We start from the raw sequence: 24847 nt of genomic DNA, 5'->3' as shown, positions 1-24847 counted from the left end.
AGCTTTAAGAAAGTTTGAGGAGTTAAGTTTTATTGATTTAAAACCAAACACAAGAAAATCAAGCTGCAATAATCAGAAAAAGAAAAAATGGAATAGAGAGAAAAGGGAAGTTAAAATGAAAACCATAGTTTCTCTCTGAAATTATAACAGTGTTGGTAAAGGCTTTGGTATCTTACCCGCTACAGGTGAGAATAATTTCTAAAATATAAAGTCAAGGTTTCACTGAAGGCATCCGGAAAGATTAGCATCCAGTAGAATTGAAAGGAATCAGGTTTAGTTTTTTATTTATTTATACTGCATTCTTCTATTGCTTCTTCCATCCTACTTCCTTTCATTTAAGGGAATCTCAAATAATTTGTTTTGGCTTTTCTGTGGAGACTGTGAGAGGGGAATGCAGGGCTCTACCCATAACCTCCTGAATTAGAACATCTGGAGAGTGTGATTCATTCACCTGCACATTTTTTTTGGTAGTAAAATAAACATAACATGAAATTTACCATCTTAACCATTTTTTAGTGTACAGTCCATTGGCATAAGTATATTCACATTGTTATGCAACCATCACCACCATCCATCTCCCAAACTCTTTTCTTGCAAAACTGAAAAGTCTGTGCCCATTAAACAATAACTCTCTGCTCTTGTCTCTTCCCCCAGGCCCTGGCAACCACCATTCTACTTTGTGGCTTTATGACTTTGACTATTCTAGGTATCTCATGCAAGTGGAATCAGACAGTATTTGTCCTTTTGTGAGTGGCTTATTTCACTTAGCACAATGTCTTCAATGTTCATCCAGGTTGTAGCATGTGTCAGAGTTTCACTTCTTTTTAAAGGTGAATAGTATTCCCTCGAATGTATATGTCACATTTTGTTTATCCATTCATCCATCTGTGGACACTTGGGCTGCTTTCACCTTTTGGCTATTGTGAATAATGCTGCTATGAATTTGGGTGTACAAATATCTCTTCAAGACCTGCTTTCAGTTACTTTGGGTATATGCCTAAAAGTAGGATGGCTGGATTGTATGCTAATTCTATTTTAATTTTTTTAAGGAAGAACCAAACTGTTTTCCATGGCAGCTACACCATTTTATATTCCCACCAACACAAGAGTTCTGATTTCTCCACATCCTTGCCAACAATTGTTTCCTTGTTTTGTTTTTTTGATAGTAGTTATCCTACTAGGTGTGAGATGATATCACACTGTGGTTTTGATTTGCATTTCCCTAATGATTAGTAACGCTGAGCATCTTTTCATGTGCTTGTTGGCCATTTGTATCTCCTTGAAGTGTCTATTCAACTCCTTTGCCCATTTTCAAAATTGGTTGGGTTTTTTTTTTTTTTTTTTTTGCGGTATGCGGGCCTCTCACTGCTGTGGCCTCTCCCATCGCGGAGCACAGGCTCCGGATGCGCAGGCCCAGCGGCCATGGCTCACGGGCCCAGCCACTCCGCGGCATGTGGGATCCTCCCGGACCGGGGCACGAACCCGTGTCCCCTGCATCGGCAGGCAGACTCTCAGCCACTGCGCCACCAGGGAAGCCCTGGTTGGGTTTTTGTTGTTGTTGACTTGTATGAGTTCTTTATATATTCTGGATATTGACCCCTTATCAGATATATGATTTGTAAATATTTTATCCCATTCGCTGGACTGACTTTTCACTCTGTTGATTGTGTCTTTTGATGCACAGAAGATTTTTATTTTTATGTAGTCCAATTTATCTATTTTTTCTTTTGTTACCTGGGCTTTTGGTGTCATGTCCAAGAAAACACTGTCAAATCTAATGTCATGAACTTTTTACCCTATGTTTTCTTCTATGAATTTTACAGTTTTAGCTTTTAGGTTTAGGTCTTTGATTCATTTTGGATTAATTTTTGTGTATGGTATAAGGGAAGGGTCCAATTGATAAAACTGAATTCCCATTCAGGATTAAAACTCTTCACAAACAAGGGAATAAAACACCTACAGTGTGAAAAGCAGTTTCCAATGTGTAACTTTTATATTACAGCATATACAGTATAATTTCTGTTAAAAATCTATAAGTATATATGTGCACAGTTCACTAAAGTGTTAATAGTCATAATCTCTGGGTAAAGAAACATAGTGTTCTGTTCTTATATTTAGTTATCTATATTCTTGCTTTCTAACAATGTACGTATAATGCTTTTGCAATAATAAAGCAAAAAACAAACAAAATCTGCAGCAAACATTATACTTAGAGGTGAGATGTCAAATGTATGTTAAGGTTGCCCCTATTAGTTCTTCTATTTGTCATTTTATTGTAGGTTCTAGCCAGTTCAATAAGGAAGGGAAAATTTTTAGTGGTATAAGGAGAGGAAAGAAAAGCAAAAAAATGTTTATAAACATGGAAACTCAAGAGATAACAGAAATGATTATAATTTTAAATGGAATTCAGAAAGACTAGTGGATGTAAAGTCAATATGCAGAAACAATTTGCATTCTTATATAACAGCAATAAGCAGAAAATTAATTTTGTAAAAGATACAGTGCTGGATGTCTATTTGTCCCTCCGTATTTACTCTCTACTCTTGTCCATGCTTGGTAATGCCTTATTGACTAGTGATAAGAGGCACCCTTTGTCTTTGGCTTCTCATTAGTTTAAGCAGCGGGAGATCAAGGAAGGGTGAAAGAGGATGGGGATTATATTGCCTCACCTCTCTTCCTGTGAGGTTGTTCCTGGCTGGCTGTATCCCTTGACCAAAGGTCCCAGCTCCCATCAAAGTAGCAGTTTTTTACTTTGGGTTCTGGAAAATTGCCTCTTCCCCTTGCCTTTAGGGTTAGGAGTGGTAACGGTTCCCCTCAGTACTGTACAATTTCCGGTTTCCTTAAACACTGCTTACATCTTTGTAAATGACCCAGATGAGCTGCTCTTTCCTACTTGGACCTTAAATGATATAGATATTATTTGTGACAGCAGCAAAGAATTTAAAGTAACTAGGAATAAACCTAACAAAAAGAGGCACAAGATCTTTATAGAGAAAATTACAAAACTTACTTAAAAAATTTTTAAAAAGGCATTCTAGAGATGTACTGTGTACATGGATGGGAGGACATACTATCATAAAGACACAGGGTTTTCTCCAAATTGGTCCACAGATTCAGTGAAATTCCAATCAGTTTTTTTTTTCATGGAACTTGGCAGGGAAATTTAAGTTTATATATATGAACTGAGGGCAGAGAATAGCCAAGGAAGTTTGAAGAACAGCAAATCTGGTCAAATATTATTATAATTTTACATAATAATAGTATTATATAAAAGTATTATAGGAAACACATAGTAATTAAATAACCATGAAATTGGTGCACTGTAAATTATTAGGGAAAGATAATGATGCTGGGACAATGGTTATCCATATGGACAAAAGAATAATAAAATTGTATACTTATATCACATTATATAAAAGATATGTAAATTCTAGGTGAATTATAGATGGATCATGAAAAGCTTTATGAACTCACATTATTAAAGGATTGTTTAAATAAGGCAACCCCCCCCATAAGACATAAAGGAAACAATTGATAGATTTGACTACATTGGACTTAAAATTTCTGTGCATTAAAAGGGATCTTAGAGAAAGTAAAAATATAAGCCAGAGCTTGGAGAAAACAAATAAAGTAGATGTATGTGTACTACCATGTAATTTCACAAGCACAATGTGGAATTAAAAGCTATTTGCAGAAGTATGGCTCAGTTTTATCATTAAAGCATGCAAAATAATATCACATTTTTTTCAGAGATTGAATTGATTCATGGTATTAAAAGTATAAAGACATGCATGAGAATGATAAATGCTATTAAATACAGAATAGTGTTATCTCTAGAAGGACAAAATGAGACAGGGTGATATTTACAAATGCACAAATCAGCTTCCATAGTTTTTCTTATGTTGTATGAAAACATGGGTGTCATATTATTCTCCATACCTTTCTGTAATCAGAAATATTACCAATGCAAGTGGACATGATATAAAAGTAGAAACTAGATACCAGCAATCAAAGTTCAAGAAACTAAAAGTTGTGGGATTTAAGTTTTAAAGTCTAAACTAGATATGACTGTAATATTTAAGGAAAAAGTAGGAAAATAAAGCATTGTTTAAATGAATAGATGTTAAAAGGAGGATAACATAAAATATTTCCTTATTAACGGGAAATCGAAACTGTGGGGTTTTTTTTGTTTATTTTTTTGCTAGAAAATTTACCAACGTCTTTTCTACTAGTAATTCAATGTTGACCCAAGGTAAAGGCTATTTATGGAAACTCAGAAGCCAAAGAAGAATAAGAAAAACATAATGGAATTAGATGAAGTAGGTGTGGACAGAACTAAAATCCCTGATCAGATGTCCTTGAGCACTTGAGAAATTGGTAAAGAATTTCACAAAACCACTGTCTATCATTTTATAAAACTCTGGTAGAGTTTCTGCTGAGGTTCTGAATGCAAAAAAAAAAAAAAATATATCAGCACAAAGACTTTTTTTTTAATGGAAAAGAACGGCCTTAGTATTATGTCTCTCAAGTCAAATTCCTTGCCCAGGAAGCTATTGAACCTGTTTTGAAAGGATTAATTTGCAAATCTTAAAAAATAGTGTTGGACTTAAAATCAACATGAATTGGTAAAGATTAGAATCTGTCAGTTGAATCTAATTTTCTTCTGTGATGGGTCTGTTAAAGGGCAGCGACAGTGTAATTAATTGCTTGAGGCTGAGAAACCCAATTAATCTTTAAGCTGACTTTTATTTCATCTAATGTTAGTGCTAGAAGAGGCCTCAAGGATCATCTAGACTACTCTGTTCATTTTATAGACGGGGAAACACACATCAGGGAGGTTAAATGATTTGTTCAAGGTCAAAGATACTGTCTGTCCTTGCCACTGAGTCCTGTAACTAGGTTCATATTGCATCTTTAAAGCTTTTATGAGTTTCTTTGCATCTGATCATGAAATATTATTTGAACATGGGTTTTTCTGGGAATTCGTCTCATGAATGTCTCCTTGGAAGGATTTCCAAGCCTCCGTTTTTAAAATTTGAAGCCTGCTCCATAATATTTATGCAGCAAAGGGGGAGTGGGGAGGGGCCATGTCCTGGTCTACACACTCCTGGAGACAGGAGCAGCCCTGTGTGGACTTGTGGAAAAACAGGGGTCCCAATTTGACGGTGTGAATGACACCTAATCCTGATGGTAACTTGCAAGCCACGCCATCCCTTAAGGATTCTATGGGCCTGATTGTAAGACGTAAGTAGAAAAAGCTGGTATGCAGAGTATTTTTTGAGAAGTTGTCAGTCTGGTAGCGATGATAACAAAGATGACATATGAGAAGATTAGCGGGAATGAGACAGCTACTGTAATTGTGGGAAGCATGGAGGCATGCCCTTTGTCAGTGTGGCAGCCAGGAGGTGTTCTGCTCAAATCTCCCTTTAAGAGAACCTGTTGCAAGGGTAATGGGTGTCCAAGAACCTCCAGTTGCTGTGCATTTGGATCTCAGCAGCATTCATGCTGAGCCCTCGCTCTCCCGAAGCTGCTCCCAGCCAATGCCTGAGCATAGCTGGGTGTTTTGGGCCCAACATGGGACACCTCTAATGCAGAGTCTTTGCTTGGGGACTCCCCATTGGCCTGGCAGAGATTTCTCAATTGTGCTGCAGTTTGAGGCTCCTCGTTTTTTGTTTCCTCTCTCCTTTTACAGGTGTCAGATCTGTAGCAGTTCTGAAGGCTCTCCCTGATTACCTCTGCTTCCCCTCCTCTTTCATCCTTTATAGACCCTTCCCCAAATAAATGTCTTGACAGACCAATTCTGTCTTGGCATCTGCATCTCAGAAGACCTTAGCTGATGCAGAGTATAACAACTGCCTTGGTTGATGCCAAGGAGGGATAAAAAAAAATAACTTGAAAAAGAATTAGGATCCTACTCTGCTGGTGAGGGCTGCATAGTAATTGTTTCTGTTTGGTTGTTGTCGTTCCCATTATTATAATTCCTTAACTGTGCTCCTTCATGAAAAAACTCCCTGTTTCATAGATTCTAAGCTATACTTTTTTTTTTCCATTTTAACCTTTCTGAAATTAGGATAGGTCTTAAAATTGATGATGTGTGGCAGAGTTTTTTTCTTCTTTACTGATGAATAAAATAACGGTGCATCCTACCACTGATGTATTGTAGATTCAGTAAAATACATTAGCTTAATTCAGGTCACCAGATGCTAGGTACTGTAATGGATTTTAAAGAACTAAGGGGCTGGATTAGCCTTAGTGGGCTGTAATTTTGCTATTTCTTAGGTATATCTATGAGGAAAGGAAAACCCTAAGGAACAGGATTATATTATAGAGAGATGTACAGCAGATAACTGTTGCCATGGGTATATTAATATAGAAAAGACTAGAGATCCAGTGAAATATTAAGTAATCATAGGAAGCAAGGAAATATGTTCTTTCACTTCTGGCTCTATTCATTCCTTTATTCTTCCTTTTTTGGCTACTTTTATGACCGATACTTCCTTGCAGGCCATAGTCACCTTGTTTTCCTGGTTATTCTGTCATTCTCCCCATAGTATCTTGTATACCAAAACCTATGATAATAAAGGTTTTCCCCTCTATGTGCTGAACCCCATGTTGGTATGTGGGCAAGAAGCACTCCATGGAAGACCAAGCAAATTTAGTAAGCTTGCTAACAGTCTCCAGGGAGATGGGTTAGATGGAAGGATCTGTTGCCTGGAATCCCATAAATGTATCTGCTTATCTAAAATTGGAATCCTTGGCACTGACTGTTTCTAAAATTAGGATTGAAACCATTGTTTCCCTTCTCTCCAGGCACAGCCTTTATGCCTGGATAAGTTTCCCCTAGCACTCCCCATTTCCAAAATGGGGAAGTCTCTGCCTCTGAAGAAACATAATTGTTATTCCTTATCTGGACACAAATGAAAGAGTACTGGATACTTAGCAAACAGTTACTATTCTTGTTCTATAAATCCTATGCAGAACATAAACTGTGTAATGTATATACCATTAGTATATTACGTATAAATTAAAAGTGTGTTATGTAATCTATGATCTATTGTTAACATATGCATTTTATTATAGACATTAATTATAATGCATATTTTAACAAAACTGAAGATTAGGTTTGCATAGGAAAGAATAAATGAGGATCATCTTGATATACTAATCCATAATGGTTAAAAGGACTGGTATAGTTTGTGGAAAACATTCTGTAAAATGAGAAATTTGCTATAATTCAGAAGTGAAGAGCATCTCCCTAAGATTGGGAAAGAGAGGCAATGTGATCTAAGTCAGTAGTTTTTAAACTTTTTTGAGCTTGACCCATAGTGAGAAACACATTTTATGTCATGATCCAATATATACATGCATTCTTTCTTTCAATAACTGAAGTTTCACAAAACAATACCCATCTTACTAGATTTGATGCCCTCTAATGTTTTTCAGGCTATTCTATTTCTATTTAAATACTGTTCGTGATCCACAGTTTGAAAAATTCTGAACTCATGAAAAGAGCATGAGCTGGGGAGACAGACTTGGTACAAAACTCTGTCCCACTATTGGCCCTGTCTGTGAACTTGGCAAGTTGTTTCTTCTGAATCTTGTTTTCTGCATTTGTAAAACGAACTGGGTTGTTCTGATGATTATAGACAATTATATACGAAGTGACTGGCATGTAGTAGGTGCTCAATAGATGATAAGGTACCAGGATAATACTTTCTAATATTAACTGTTTTCCACTACATTTCCGTATACACGTTGCCATCTATTACCTCAAGGTAAGCTTGTTACAGAATTTCTGGACCATTCTTTTCTGTTAGCTCTATCACTTGATGGATACAGCTTCTCTCTTTCTCTCTTTCCCCCTCACACTCCCTAATCCTCCCTCCCCTCCAGCAATGGACGTAGCAGGGCTGGGTCTGAGGACAGAACAATGGAAACAGCCTTGTAGCAGTACTTCTCTGCCTGGCTCCAAGTTCCCGCAGCCAGCTTGGGTCCTTTGACTCCCTCCCCAGGGGGCTGCCTTCTTCATCTGCCATTCCTCCTGGAGGGTTATTGTGTCCCTGTTCCTCTCCTAGGACCTTAGAGTTACTCCTCAGGTTCTGAGTGCCCAGTCATTCTCCTTTCCTGTGAGGGTGCTTAGGCTCCCCACAAATCACCTCTCCCTGGCCTGCCCTCCAGCCCTCCAGACACACCCACATTTCTCTAGGTACATAGCTGATGTGCTATCATTTACTTTAATCATTCCTTTATCATTGCATATTTCAATCACCCCTCATTTTTTGCTAAATTAGAAAATTTTACAATGAATATAATAAATGCATTTAGTGCTTTGTAAGTTGGAGTCTTGTTAATTTTTAATTAGAAAAAATTGCCATAAATGTACCAAATTTGATCAAATTAGGCACTTTTTCTAAAGCTAAGAAATGAAAAAAATACCTTTATAAAGGTAGTTTACATATATATTAATATGTATACTTCTAAAAATCACTGAGAGCTTTATAATTCAGAAGCGGATGCCTCTGCTCGTCACAATGAATTAAGTGTGGTCATCTTTGCTTCACCACTAACCAAATTACAGTCTCTGTGCACTGTAACACTGGACAAATCCCTAAGCAACTGTTATTTCATATCACAAGTTCCATACCCTGTTTATGTATACATGATTTTTTATATATTCCAATCCCCTATTTTACTACTAATTTACATCACTTTCATTCAATTCTGTCTCTATACCTGTTTGTCTCTACTTTTTCTCCTATGCTTAGAATTTGACATTCAAGGCACAAAAAAAGGACATTTGAGGCAATTATCTGGATGAAGGTAATTTTTTCCCAATTATATGGTATTTTAAACAAAAGTGGCTTTTTACAAAATTACCCAGATAAAATTGTGTTCGTATCTACAACGAATAAGCCTTCTTTCTGTGTAGTGTTCCCCAGCCCTGGAAATGAGTATATAGCAATTCTGCAGTTATTTTCCAGTTTTACTTTAGAATTTACAAAGTCAGCGACTTCCTGGTCCCTGTAGACTTGGTGGGTGAGGGTGCCAGAGCAAGAGTGAAAGTGGGAGAGCAGGAGAGGAAGAGACCCACTACTCTAGGTTTAAATGGGGCAACAAATAAGCCATTTAATAGTGCCCCTCCCCCACCCCAAACCATTATGTGACACTTGATCCCATCCTCACATAGTCAATGTGATTCCCAGCTTATGGTGGCTAAAATATCTAGAAACAGATTTCATTGTCTTAACAGAACAACCAGATTCAACACATGGAAGCTGGCCTATTCTGAATCAACCAGAACGTAGTCATTTCCTAACTGCATATAATAGAGAGAAAAAGTACAAAAGGAAGTTATATACGATGAAACCATTAAATGCAGATTTGCCACAAGGCAAGTTGGTAATGCTTGAACATTATGAAGTGCAAAAACTGCACAAACACATCATATTTTAAACAGTCCGTCTATTTAACAAACTATGTACGCTCTTCAGCTAAATAAGATGAATTGAGATTCAAGAGGCAGCACCGTACTGGCAAATCTCATCCTAAAGGCATCCATTAATATAAATCAACAGTAGCAATTTGGTTTGATCATTTATTTGCAAGAATCATTAAGGTTTATTAGCATAATTATTCCCTGTGGGATTTCATGTCAAGGAAATGAAAAATGGCATTATCAATATTTAAAAGATAAGTGTGTAATGTTCAGAGTACTTAAACAGTCATCTGCAGGTGGTGTCCAGCTGCAGCAAATTAGATTAGATTTGGGCATTTTTCTGAACAAAAGAAAAATTGTTTTGTTCTAATTGCTTCATTTTATAAAGCAATACGATTTTGTAAATAATTTCTCCTGCATAGTTAGAACTTACAGTGTGTACCTATTAACATGCCTTATTTCATATCAGCACCTCCGATATGTTCCACCCTTTTATGTTGTAACTATTGGGGAACATTAATCAGTATAATCCATCATTTATTATCAGGGAAAGCTTTTTCCCTTCAGTAATCTAGACCTTTAGTCTAGACCTGTGAGTGAAAAGCTATATCCCAAGGGGAAATGAACCAGGAGATTTCCCCTTAATTCTGGGAGGGCATAAATCCGTCCTTAACAATGAAATATCGTTTATAATAGTAATAATTTATCATGAGACATCTTTAAATGTGATAATTTTTAAATATATTTTTTAAATTTATTTATTTTATTTTTTTATTTTTGGCTGTGTTGGGTCTTCGTTGCTGCACGCGGGCTTTCTCTAGTTGCGGCGAGCGGGGGCTACTCTTCGTTGTGGTGCACGGGCTTCTTATTGCAGTGGCTTCTCTTGTTGCGGAGCATGAGCTCTAGGCATGTGGGCTTATAATTGTTTTTTTAAAAAGCCATACAATGGAATATTATTCAGTGATAAAAATAAATGCTCTATCAAGCCATGAAAAGACACGGAGGAACCTTAAATCCATATTACTAAGTGAAAGAAGTCAGTCTGAAAAGGCTATATATTGTATGATTCCAACTATATGACATTCCGGAAAAGGCAAACTATAGAGACAGTAGAAAGATTAGTAGTTTCCAGAGGTTTGGGTGGAAGGAGGGAAGGATAAATAGGTGGACCACAGGGCATTTTAGAGCAGTGAAACTATTCTGCATGATATTGTAATGGTGGATACATGACATAATGCACTTGTCAAAATCCATGTAGACCTGCACAAAACAGTGAACTCTGATGTAAACTATGGACTATAATGAATAATGTATCAATATTGGCTCGTCAGCTGTAACAAATGTATGGTGCTAATCATAGTGGAAATTGTGTGGGTGTGAATGGAAGAGGGCACATATGGGAACTCTCTGTATTCTATCAATTTTTCCATAAACCTAAAACTGATCTAAAAAGCAAAGACTATTAATTAAAAAAAAATTTAGGCTAATTTTCTTCAGATAAAATCAGTTAATCGTTGCAATTGATTAAATTTGTCTTTGTTTTAGATGAACAGTCAGGCCAAAAATCTTTTTCTCTGGCAGACCCCCTATTAAATAGCATAAATTATTGTAGAATCTTTCTACAATACCCATGTGTGGACTAGACACAAGGAGCTACAACTAAAATTTCCTTTAGAGTCAAAGATCCTCAGTTAGAGAAGCAAAATAAATGAGAAGCATACATGTTTGCTAAAATACTTTGCAATGCTGCATGACATTTCACTATTAGGAATTAACAAATTCTAGGCTACTGAACCTGTTATATCCTGAACTGATCCTCATCTCTTACCCTCACTTCAAGGAGCCTAACACTTTGAGAAGATGGTTATGTCAAGAAATTTGCAGTAGGCTTCATCTCAAGTCAATTTATATACAACACCAAGAGGGTAACCTTCCTCTGTTCCTCTTAGACAGTGTTGCCAATGAGTAGAGCAGTAGAGGTAACGCTGATATGCAATCATGTGACCAATGACTCAAGGAGAGAGGGGAGCAAAAGGTTTGCAGCTCCCAAAAACTCTTTCAAGGCTCAACGGAAGCTTTTTACTCGTGCTGTGTATTCTTTTTCTCATGGTCTCAGTGTTTGCCACATACAGTGGTCCTTGGGTATCTGCGGGGAACTGGTTCCGGGACCTGCCCTGGATACCAAAATCCACAGATGCTCAAGTCCCATATACAGCCCACGGTGCCCGTGGTTCTGCATCTGCAGATTCAACCAACCAGTGATCCTGTAGTACTGTATGTATCTATTGAAAAAAATCCCTGTATATGTAGACCTTTGCAGTTCAAACCCATGTTGTTCAAGGGTCAACGGTATATACCATTTAACCACAATTTCCTTCAAGGTGACTGTTGCATGTTTTAACTTGATTATGTATGGCTCGATTTTTAATCACTGTTTCTTCATTAGTACACTTTGTTCTTATTATAATGTCATTACCTTAAGGTAGAGATCCCTTTGCTAGGGCAACCGGGAGTACAGTGTGAATACTCTATAACTGAGAACTTGAATTGTACTTGGTCAAGAATCCTATTGGTTTTATTCAGCTCCCCCTCACTATTGTGTTTAAAAGTGTGGCAACCATTCCACAAATCCTTCTTTTTGTCTCTCATAACTTCTGATGACCTACATGGCTTCCCCTTAGTTTATTTGTACTAACTGAATGCAGTGCTTCCCCCACCACCACATAATAGATTCCCTACCTGAATTACCCTTCTAATCATCCTAACACTCAAATTAGTACATTCTAAATATAATGTTAATCCTTCAATGGATATTTATTGAGCTATGCTATGTTCAGGGCTCTGTGCTAACCACATTTTGGTAAATTTAGACAATTAGTACTGCATTTAAACTACTGCTGTGTGTGATGTTATGAAATATTAATTGCATGTTTTAAGAAGAAAATAGTATTGATATATTTAACTGCCTGATGAAACAGATAATCTATATATCGATGAGTGACATACTTTGTGTATTTGATTAATGAGTAGTCTCAAAGTTACAAATATTTCCTTGCAAAAACTAATATCCTATTGTGATTTAGAAGTCCATTGTACATGATAGAGCTTACCTTCATCAAGTAACTAAACATTTAAAGATCAGATTTATACCCTGTTAATGTTTCAAAGACATTTCTATTTATTGATGTGTGAGCATTTCAGATAAATAATGTTGACTTGAGTCTATGTTTGCAACCAAAGAATTTGTCATTTGGATGCCAAGCAATTAATTAGATTGTGTTAGGTGGATAAGGAAATGAAGAAATCATAATGTATCTAGACTTTAGAGAAGTCTTTTTGGAGAATTCCCTCATTATATTCTTATAGAAGGGTATAGAAATATTGGCAGTATATTAGTAAAATTAGTGCATTGGTAAATTGTTGAATGATTGTACTCAGAGTTTGCTGATCTAGGTCCACCTGGACAGATACTCTAGTAGTGCGTATCAGGGCTCTGCGTTCTCCCAGTCTTACTCAGCATTTTTATCTATGAAGTATTTGAAAATATGAAAGGCATTTTTATCCAATTTGTAAATGATGTCAACTGAAAAAGCACAATGTAAGACCTATGAGTTAAGTTTTATTTGGGGCAAAATGAGGGCTATAGCCTGGGAGACAGCATCCCAAATAGCTCTGAGGAACTTCTCTGAAGAGGTAGGGGGGAAGGTCAGTATTATAGGTGATTTTAGTGGAGGTGGATACATGCAGTCAAGTTTACTTTTTTTTTGTAAAAAGTAAACTTGACTGCTAGGCTCATGAAGGTTGCTGCTAGTCATGAGGAGCAGATGTCTCTGTGAATGATTTTAGTGTCTTACTGCATATGAGAAGATGCAAGTATTTGGGCTCATAAAATCTTCTCCTGAAAGTTTCTAACTATCTGAAGGCCTGTTCTGCTAGTTGTTCCCAGAGCACAGAGTGCCTCATTCCTGATCTCCACCCTGAACTCCTTTCAGGGTGTATTGAAGGTCAGTTACTGCAGTGGCTAGTGACTTAATCCTTGTAAAGGCAGATGGCAAGTGCCAATTTTTAGATAGCAATGACATGACTCTGGGTTATCGAATTACTAGACAAACATGTTGCATGGATATTTTGGAGAATAAAACCAAGAATTAAAAATTGTAGTCAAGACTGAGATCACAGGGATTAAAGGAAGGAAACTGGGTAGTAGCTTCTAGAAAATAAAGAAGGGAGAGAGGAAAATGTGAGAAAGGAAATTAGAGGTTTTCCACTCTAACTACTAATAATCTTTAAAATCAAACACTGATTTTGATTTAAAAAGGCAATTAATGCTGCAAAAAGTTTTGTTTTTCTTAATCATTTTCACCCATGAAATTAAACAGAGATAGTGGTTGTATCAGTTAGGAATTGCATTTGGATAACTGTAATAGAATCCCGGGTGGAGAAGAGGACACAGAGGCTTAGACAAATTAGTTTACTTTTCTGTCAGATAGCATGAGGTCATGAGTTAGGTAGCCCAGGGCTGGTGTGGTAGCTCTGTGGTCATAAAGAAGCAAGGCTCCTTCTCTTTTTCTGCTCTGCCATCCAGAGCATGTGTTATCTCATTGGCAAGACAGCTGGTGGACTTTGTCATCACATACGCTTATTAAGGACAGAAACCCACACATACAAAGGCCCTCTGACAAGAAAAAGCTTAGAGAAGTCCATTTTGGCCAAAGTTTGAAGAAGAAACCTGAAGGGCTAGATATATAAGCCTTTACAGGTCAGGTTGATGGTTTTAGGCTTTCTTTAAAGGCCAAAAGAAAACAGTGAATTCTTATCATTAAGGAAAGTTTTTCCAATATGAGACACCAGAGACCTAGTGTGCCAAGACCTGTCTAAAATGCTGAGACTGGACCAGGATAACAGAGAACCCCCTTCCTCCCACCTCCTGGCTAGTAAACAGGAGCAACAAAGAAGAGCAATCTGCTTGGGAGGAGATGAGTATGGAGAGAACCTCTGACATGCAGGAATACAGGGAAGGCCTAAAGGTAAGGGTGAGTCAGGAATGTTGAGAGAAGCAATCTGGAAGACCAACCCCCAACATAAGCACAAGATAACACGGGAGAAATTTGAAGACAGTGGTGCACTGAAGATAACCGAAGCAACACAAAGTTCAAATCCAGCTCAGCTTCTGACTATACAGAGTCAACCTCCTACATTCACTGTAGGAGAATAGGTGTGCTATTGCCAGGCATAGATATGACTTATCTCGGTCTCTGCTGTCTTACATATGATGTCTGGCATTCAATCAAAAAGTATGAGACACACACACAAAACCAAGAGAAAACACTGTAAAAAGTGTACAAAGGTGAAGCAGTCAACAGAACAAAACTCATATGACCCAGATGGTGAAACTATCAGAAAAATTTAAATACTATAATTAATATACTCAAGTCTCTAATGGAAAAGACAGACAATATATGTGAAAAGATGGGTATTTTTAGCTGAGAAGGTAGAAAGTATAAGAAAGAGATAATGGAAATATTAGATAAAAACAAAATAGTAATGAACATGAAGAATGCCTTTGACAAGCTCATCAGAAGACTTGACATAGCTGAGGAAAGAGTCAGAAAATTTGAAGATATGGCAATAAAAACTACCTAAAGTGAAACACAAAGATAGAAAGATTGGAGGAGGAAAAAGCAGAGCATTTGAGAACTTCATGACACTATCAAATCACCTAATATATGTGGAAACCTATGTATTGTGGATTTATATATGTAAATAAAATGTATGATAACAATAGCACAAAAGATGGGATGCAGGAATTGAAATTAAACTGTTGTAAACTGTATACACACACACACATATACATATATATAGTAAATCTTAGGGCAATCACTAAAAAATAAAGAGGTATAAATAATAAGCTGATAATGAAAATAAAATGGAACTACAAAAATTAATCAAAAAGAAGCAAGAAAAAGAAGAGAAAATGAATCAATAACAGATGCAACAAATATTTTAAAATTTGCAAAATTGTAGATATCAATCCATGCATAATATCCATAATGATATGTAGATATAAATGGCATAAACACACCAATTAAAGGATGGTGATTGTCAGATTGAATAAAAAAGCAACACCCAACTATACACTATCTACAGGAAAGCCATTTTAAATATAAAGACACATTAAAAGTAAAAGCAAGGAGAAAGACATATTATGTAAACACTAAATAAAATCTGGACTGCCTACATTAATATCAAAAAGACTTCAGAACAAACACTATCACCAGGGAAAAAGAGGGTCATTTCAGAATGTTAATGTCAAAATACTTTTAGGACATAATAATCTTAAAGGTGTATACCTCTAACAATAGAACTTTAAAACACATGCAGCAAAAAAAGAGCTGAAAAGAGAAATAAGCAAATCCACAGTTATTCTTGATGACCTCAACACTCCTCTCAGTAATTAATAAAGCAAATCGATAGAAATACAGTAACAATATAGAATACCTGAACAGCATTCTCAATCAACTTGACCTTATTGAACATCTCACCCAAAACATCAGAATACACATTCTTTTCAAGGACACATGAAACATTCACCAGAACAGACAGTATTCTGAACAATAAAACAAACCTCAATTTAAAAGATTTGAAATCATACAGAGTGTGTTCTCTGACCATAATGGAATTAAACTAGAAATCAATAACAAAAAGACACCTGGACAATCTGAAATGTTTGGAAAGTTAACAAAACGCCTCTAAATAATTCATGGGTCAAAGACAAAGTCTCTGAATATTCTGAATTGAACAAATGAGAATGCAGAACATATCATAATCTGTGGGAGGCAGCTAAAGCAGGGCTCAGAGGGAAATATAAATTATACATTTATATTTGAAAAGAAGAATGGTGTTAAAGATTTAAGCTTTCACCTTATGAAACTATAAAAAGAAGAGCAAATTAAACCCAAAGCAAACACAGAATAAAATATGATGGTAAGAGCAGAAAACAATGGACTTGTAAATAAAAAAAACAATAGAAAAAAATTAATAAAACCAAAAGTTTGCTCTTTGAAAACATAAATAAAATTAATAAAACTCTAACTGATGAAGAACAATATTTCTTCAAAGTTATTTCTGGTAGGGCTTTCTCTTGTGTGCATAACAGTAATATAATTTCAATCATTTGTTCATTTAACAAATATTTATTTATCACTTACTATATTCCAAGCACTATTTTAAATGCTTGGGATACATTAGTGTTCAAAACAACAACAACAGGGCTTCCCTGGTGGCGCAGTGGTTGAGAGCCTGCCTGCCAATGCAGGGGACATGGGTTCGTGCCCTGGTCTGGGAAGATCCCACATGCCGCGTAGCGGCTGGGCCCGTGAGCCATGGCCGCTGAGCCTGCGCGTCCGGAGCCTGTGCTCCGCAATGGGAGAGGCCACAATAGTGAGAGGCCCGTGTACCGCAAACAAACAAACAAACAAAATTTCTGCTGACAGCCCAGTCAACAAGGTGTAATTAGAGGCTACTTTAAGAGAAGCTATACATAAGCCATGATTTTCGGAGAGTTCTTTTGGAAGTTGCTAGAGTAACAGGGGATTAAATGCAAATAATAGTTACATCCTGGTTTCAAAGTGCTTTGTACTGTACACACCCTGTTGTCAATTTTACTTTTGTAGTAACTGGGTTTATAAGACTCCCAAAAGACAGAAACATTGACAATATTCTCCCTATACACACACACGCATACACTTGCACAAGTCCCTTCTGATGTTAGAAAGCAATTTGAGTCTAAGGTGAGGTCTAAAAGCCCATTAGGGTTATCTATTTGCTATTATTCTCTTTGCATTTCAGTTTGGGAGGTTTTTATTGACATATTTTCAAGCTCACTGATTCTCTCTTCAGTGGTGTCCAGTCTTCTGATATCCTATTAAAGGCATTTCTCATTTGTTACAGTGTTTTTGATTTCTAGAATTTCCTTTGGATTCTTCCATTTCCATGTCTCTGCTTAAATTACTCTTTTGTTCTTGTATGTGGTCCACATTGTCTGTCAGATGCCTTAGTATATTAATCAGTTATTTTAAATTCCTGTTTGATTCCACATGTGTGTGAGAGCTGAGTCTAGTTCTGATGCTTACTTTGCTTTTCAGACTGTGCTTTCCCTTGCCTCTTAACAATCTGCCTTTAGCCTTGTAATTTGTTGTTGAAAGGTGTACACGGTATATTGGGTAACGGGAACTGAGGTAAACAGGGCTTTAGTGTGAGGTTTTTTTTTATTATATGGCTAGGAGTTAAGCTGTGTTTAATGTTTGCTGTAGCTGTAGGTTCCAGAGGCTTCAGATTCCTCTGTTTTTGTTTTTATTTCCTGTTGTCTTTGGATTCCCTAAGAATTCCTTGTTAGAGTGTGTTTTGAAGGACTTCCAGCTGTAATCAACTGTTATTACACTGGAGCATTGTTGGTGTGGTGATAAAGTGTGGGAAAGGGGAAGCATTTTATGGTTAAGTCTTTTGGTAGAGCTTTTGGTAGAGCTGTGTCCCTGGGCTGGGATCTAGGGGACCTAGATCCCCTTTGTCCACTTAGGTGAGACAGAAAGGCTGGAGGCAGAGAAATGTCCTTGCCCCAGCTAGAAGGCGGCTCTGGTAAAATCTTTTCCTCTGTAAAGTAGGCCTTTATTGTGGAGAAGGCTCTGGACATATTTCACAATGATTCTTCTTCTCAGCCTCCTGCCATGACCATGGGCGATCTTTTTCGGTTCTTCATTGTGAGAACCTGGTGAGATTCCTGGAGACAAAACCCAGAGAAGTGTGGAGGCCTCCCTAACATGGCAGCCCCCACTAGTTTCACTGATTCTAGTCCATACTCAGTCTCCAGCAATCCATCAAAATTACCATTTAATTATTCCTAATTCATGGCTTCAGGGGCTTCTGCTCCATGTAAGGAGGTTTTGACTGTGACTCTCTGGATTTACCTCTCCCCACATTTCAGGGTGATGGGTTGCCCTGTGACCTCAGTTTTATGATGAATGCAAGAAAAGTCATTAGTTTCGAGTTTATCCAGCTTTATCTGGTAGTAAGGGGGGAAGTGATAACTTCCAAGTTTTTTATATTTTGAAGCTGAAACCATAAGTCCTATTTTTAATTAATCTTTAAGCAGACATATTGCTACACAAGATGGACTTCAAATTAGCCCCAACTAAGCCAAGTTCACATGCTAACTACCTTAACAATTTTTTTTTTTTAGTTTGGACAAGAGTTCTCTAAATATGTCATCTCTAAAATCAATATATTTGACTAATTTCTCTGACCCATTCCTGTTCTTAAGTTCTTCCATTTAAAATGGACTTCAGTGTGTAACTTGCCAATAAAATAAACCTAACCAAAATCCTGCCATCATCTGTCTGCTCTCTCATTGGTACCTGGACCTTGTATTACATAGAATAAGATCCATGTGGCCCATATATTTTATTCCCTCAATTTACCAATAGCTTCTTTGGGTCCCCCACAGTGCACAGTTACTCAGCTAGGGAGACCGTGACCGTGCCTCCCACTGCTGAAACGAATGCCGTCATCAACCCTGCAGAACATGCATTGACGGTGCAGTAAGTACTGTGCACGGAAAGTGACTTTGGCCTCATGTCTTAGACAGGAGTTTGCCGTATTTCTCTGTAAACAGTTTCCACACCTCAACTTGGCTCCCAACTCCACAAAACCGACAGATAGTGGCTTGAGGGAAATCTTGGCTCCTAACAGACTGCAAAGGGCCTGCCTCAGGACACATTTATACTTCCCCACCCCATCTCCTTAAAATTTATGGAAAAACAAAAACAAACCAAAAAAACTTACGGAAGTAGCCGCCCTGCCAACCTCCCAAGAAGCTCAGCGCTCATTGGATAGGGCTGCGCCCAATGGGAGACGGCGGCCTTCGCGGGTGGCTGGCGCGCTGCGCCGGCAGTTGCCGGGAAACCGTATCAAAACCGGAGAGCTCTGCTGGCGTCTTGGTAAACCGCCTGAGTTGGTGGCCGCCAGAGCGAGCGAGGGGGAGTTTCGTCGGCCAAGATGGTGAGCCTGTCGGGGGTCTCAAAACTAGTTGGTTGTCTATTGATTTAATTCTAGTTCAGAGCCAGCCTGCTTCTAAAAATGGATTTGAAGTGCCCAATCTGAGAATAAAGTGGGAAACTCGTATTTGCTTTCAGAGACCTCAGGTGCTATTATTTAAGGGACTACTTGGTTGTCTATTGATTTAATTCTAGTTCAGAGCCAGCCTGCTTCTAAAAAAGGATTTGAAGTGCCCAATCTGAGAATAAAGTGGGAAACTCGTATTTTTTTCAGAGACCTCAGGTGCTGTTATTTAAGGGACGCTCCTGGTGGCTTCCAGCCTTTTTTCGCATTTCTCCACAGTATATTTAATCTGCCCGGTAAAAATCTTACTTCCCACACAAGTGGAAATTTGGGAAATGTTTAAGAACCGCTGAACAAATGAGTGGAAATGAAGGTCCAGGAGAGAGCGAATGAATAAATAGCAGCGGGTTGACCTATTAAATGTATATTGGAAAAACGTGACCTTTTTAAAAACATCTTTATTGGAGTATAATTGCTTTACAGTGTTGTGTTAGTTTCTGCTGTATAACAAAGTGAATCAGCTGTGTATACATATATCCCCATATCCCCTCCCTCTTGCATCTCCCTCCCACCCTCCCTATCCCACCCCTCCAGGTGGTCACAAAGCACTGAGCTGATCTCCCTGTGCTATGCAGCTGCTTCCCACTAGCTATCTGTTTTACTTTTGGTAGCGTATATAAGTCCATGCCACTCTCTCATTTCGTCCCAGCTTACCCTTCCCCCTCCCCGTGTCCTCAAGTCCATTCTCTACGCCTGCATCTTCATTCCTGTCCTGCCCCTAGGTTCTTCAGAACCATTTTTTTTTTAAGATTCCATATATATGTGTTAGCATATGGTATTTGTCTTTCTCTTTCTGACTTACTCCACTCCGTATGACAGACTCTAGGTTCAACCTCCTCACTACAAATAACTTAATTTCATTTCTTTTAATGGCAGAGTAATATTCAATTGTATATATGTGCCACATCTTCTTTATCGATTCATCTGTCGATGGACACTTAGGTTGCTTCCATGTCCTGGCTATTGTAAATAGTGCTGCTATGAACATTGTGGTACATGAACTCTTTTTGAATTATGGTTTTCTCAGGGTATATGCCCAGTAGTGGGATTGCTGGGTCCTATGGTAGTTCTATTTTTAGTTTTTTTAAGGAACCTCCATACTGTTCTCCATAGTGGCTGTATCAATTTACATTCCCACCAACAGTGCAAGAGGGTTCCCTTTTCTCCACACCCTTTCCAGGATCTGTTGTTTGTAGATTTTTTGATGATGGCCATTATGACTGGTGTGAGGTGATACCTCATTGTGGTTTTGATCTCCATTTCTCTAATGATTAGTGATGTTGAGCATCCTTTCATGTGTTTGTTGGCAATCTGTATATCTTCTTTGGAGAAATGTCTATTTAGGTCTTCTGCCCGTTTTTGGTTTGGGTTGTTTGTTTTTTTCATATTGAGCTGCATGAGCTGTTTATATATTTTGGAGATTAATCCTTTGTCTGTTGATTCGTTTGCAAACATTTTCTCCCATTCTGAGGGTTGTCTTTTCGTTTTGTTTGTAGTTTCCTTTCCTTTGCAAAAGCTTTTAAGTTTCATTAGGTTTCATTTGTTTATTTTTGTTTTTATTTCCATTACTCTAGGAGGTGAGTCAAAAAAGATCTTGCTGTGATTTATGTCAAAGAGTGTTCTTCCTATGTTTTCCTCTAAGAGTTTTATAGTGTCCAGTCTTACGTTTAGGTCTTTAATCCATTTTGAGTTTATTTTTGTGTATGGTGTTAGGGAGTGTTCTAATTTCATCCTTCTACATGTAGCTGTCTAGTTTTTGCAGCACCACTTATTGAAGACTGTCTTTTCTCCGTTGTATATCCTTGCCTCCTTTGTCATAGATTAGTTGACCAAAGGTGCGTGGGTTTATCTCTGGGCTTTCTATCCTGTTCCATTGATCTATATTTTTGTTTTTCTGCCAGTATCATATTGTCTCGATTACTGTAGCTTCATGGTATAGTCTGAAGTCAGGGAGTCTGATTCCTCCAGCTCCGTTTTTCTTTCTCAAGATTGCTTTGGCTATTCGGGGTCTTTTGTGTCTCCAAACAAATTTTAAGATTTTTTGTTCTAGTTCTGTAAAAAATGCCATTGGTAATTTGATAGGGATTGCATTGAATCTGTGTATTGCTTTGGATAATATAGTCATTTTCACATTATTGATTCTTCCAATCCAAGAACGTGGTATATCTCTCCATCTGTTTGTATTATCTTTAGTTTCTTTCATCAGTGTCTTACAGTTTGCTGCATACAGGTCTTTTGTCTTCTTAGGTAGGTTTATTCCTAGGTATTTTATTTGTTTTGTTGCAGTGGTAAATGGGAGTGTTTCCTTAATTTCTCTTTCAGATTTTTCATCATTAGTGTATAGGAATGCAAGAGATTTCTGTGCATTAATTTTGTATCCTGCTCCTTTACCAAATTCATTGATTAGCTCTAGTAGTTTTCTGGTAGCATCTTTAGGATTCTCTGTGTATAGTATCATGTCATCTGCAAACAGTGACAGTTTTGCTTCTTTTCTGATTTGTATTCCTTTTATTTCTTTTTCTTCTCTGATTGGTGTGGCTAAAACTTCCAAAATTATGTTGAATAATAGCAGTGAGAGTGGGCAACCTTGTCTTGTTCCTGATCTTAGTGGAAATGTTTTCAGTTTTTCACTATTGGGAATGATGTTGGCTGTGGGTTTGTCATATATGGCCTTTATTATGTTGAGGTAAGTTCCCTCTATGCCTACTTTCTGGAGGGTTTTTATCATAAATGGGTGTTGAATTTTGTCGAAAGATTTTTCTGCATCTATTGAGATTACCATATGGTTTTTATCCTTCAATTTGTTAAAATGGTTTATCACATTGATTGACTTGCGTATATTGAAGAATCCTTGCACGCCTGGAATAAACCCCACTTGATCATGGTGTATGATCCTTTTAATGTGCTGTTGGATTCTGTTTGCTAGTATTTTGTGGAGGTTTTTTGCATCTCTGTTCATCAGTGATATTGGCCTGTAGTTTTCTTTCCTTGTGACATCTTTGTCTGGTTTTGGTATCAGTGTGATGGTGGCCTCCTAGAATGAGTTTGGGAGTGTTCCTCCCTCTGCTATATTTTGGAAGAGTTTGAGAAGGATAGGTGTTGGCTCTTCTCTAAATGTTTAATAGAATTCACCTGTGATGCCATCTGGTCCTGGGCTTTTGTTTGTTGGAAGATTTTTAATCACAGTTTCAATTTCAGTGCTTGTGACTGGTCTGTTTATATTTTCTATTTCTTCCTGGTTCAGTCTGGGAAGGTTGTGCTTTTCTAAGAATTTGTCCATTTCTTCCAGGTTGACATGACCAGCTTTTGAACCTCACTTTACAGCCAAATGGGAAGGGGTAGAGGGTGGAATGAGTAGGAATTCCCTCCGTAGTGGTAAAGAGCTGGGTCTATAGAGCTCAGCTGCACGTCTTTGAATTCTAGTATGGCTGTTTATTAGCTGAGGAAACTTGGGTCAAGTTGCTTTAATTTTCATGCCTCATATATAAGATGGGGAACACTAATAGTACCTGTTTCATTGATATATCATGTAGTTACCTACCACATTTGCTTTTTTATTATGATATATTTCTTTGAATTTAGGAAGGAAGCCAAAAGTCTTTCGTTTTTTACTGTTAACTATCTTCATTTCATTTGTTTCTGGGGCTACATCAATATATTAAAAAAAATTAGATCCTGGAGCACTAAAGTATGCTTCCCCCTCCCCCATTTTAGGCTTCCAGAAGGAGAACTCTGAGCTCTAGTGAAAGGCATCAGAAATTAGTAGATGTAAACTATTGCAAACAAGTGCATGTCGAGGCACTACAAAGGCTGCAGAATCAAATCAGGGACCAAATGGTGCAGAATGAGAATGATGACCGGGCTGAGCGCAAAAGGTTCCTCCGATTATTACAGAATGAACAATTTGAGTTGGATATGGAAGAGGCCATTCAAAAGGTAAGTTTTACTATTCATTTTTACATCATTTTTTTCCTTCATTTTCTCTTTGGAAACAATGAAAGCCAACTGGAATTGAGTAGAGAGACTAAGTATCAGGCAAAGGATGCCTCCCAGTGAGTCAGCCCAGTATAGTGGGAAAGAGCTGGGGTTTTGGAGCTGGACTGTGTATCTTTGAGTCCTAGTACTACTATATGTTAGCTGTGGAACCTTGGGTAGTTTGCTTTTACTTTCTCTGTCCCATCTAGAAAGTGAGAAGAATAATAGTACCTACTTCATAGGATTGTTTTAGTAAGTAATTAGTTAATACAGGCAAAGCCCTTAGAATAGTGCCTGGAAGAGTAAGCACTCAGGTTTTTTTTTTTCATAAATATGAAATTCATAATTACTAACTTCCACAGTTTTGTTCACATAAGTATAATTCTGTTGCTTTCCCTAAAATTCTAAAGACAAAAATTTAAGAATACCTTTTTTGAATTTATTGAGATTAAACATGTACATTAAGGGGTAGAAAATGAACACTTATTTATTAGCTATGAATTTACTTGTATTTTTGATTTTTGAAATACTGCCTTGAAAAATTCAGGTATAATATGTAGGTATGTAACTACTAAAGTGTGGAGACAGTTTTTCAGTGCATATTTTAAGGGATGAGGGAGGTAGAAAAAGGGAAACCACCGAGAAAAGAAATGAGTTCTCATAAATGTGAAAAAGATGTTCTGATATTTCAGTATTTTTTGAGTGTCTGCTATATGTTCAACATTTTGTAAGATATTGTGGGGAATGGCAAAACCAAGTTTTAAAAGTGGTATTCATCCTTCTGAGTTTCAAATTCCAGAAGCTTAGACATGACTTTTTAACCCTGAGCAAGAAGATCCTTGGGGATTAGATTTTTTTGCCTATTCTTTTTATTCTTATTTTTCTTTAATTTTAAAGAAAATCCCAGATATCATATCAACTGTCTCTTGTATGCTTCAGTATACATCTTACAAAATATGGATTTATTTTTATATAGCAGCAGCATAGTGCCATTATCTTACCTGATAGAATTATCAATAAATTCAAGGTATCATTTAATACCATTCCATAATCAAATTTCTATGATTGTATCAGAAGACTGCTTTTAGAGTTGGTTTGTTTTAATCAGATCCAAACACGGTTTATCCAGTGTATTTGGTTATGTCAGGTCCCTTTTAATCTAAAACAACCCTTCCCTGTGCTTTTTTTGTTAACTTCATGTTTTTTACTTGTTAAAGAAGCTAGGCCAGTTGTTTAATAGGATATCCCACTTTCTGAATTTAT

General features: G+C 37.3%; 1 protein-coding gene across 3 annotated transcripts in view; it reads left to right on the top strand.

The window, feature by feature from the left end:
* Positions 1-24847, top strand: part of MNS1 (meiosis specific nuclear structural 1) — an 85792-nt gene that overhangs the window by 9393 nt on the left and 51552 nt on the right. For 2 of the 3 annotated variants that reach the window (XM_060150509.1, XM_060150517.1), the window contains one exon: positions 23324-23545. In XM_060150509.1, coding sequence (XP_060006492.1) covers positions 23444-23545 — 102 coding nt within the window. In that variant the 5' untranslated portion in view covers positions 23324-23443. Of the gene's footprint in view, positions 1-19375; positions 19490-23323; positions 23546-24847 lie in introns of those variants that run through there. The other variant, XM_060150501.1, reaches the window with a different exon arrangement.

This window comes from Lagenorhynchus albirostris, chromosome 1, assembly GCF_949774975.1.
Source record: "Lagenorhynchus albirostris chromosome 1, mLagAlb1.1, whole genome shotgun sequence".
In the NCBI taxonomy this organism is placed as follows: Eukaryota; Metazoa; Chordata; class Mammalia; order Artiodactyla; family Delphinidae; genus Lagenorhynchus; species Lagenorhynchus albirostris.
Note: the sequence above shows the minus strand (reverse complement) of the source record. Positions and strands in the feature narration are given on the sequence as shown.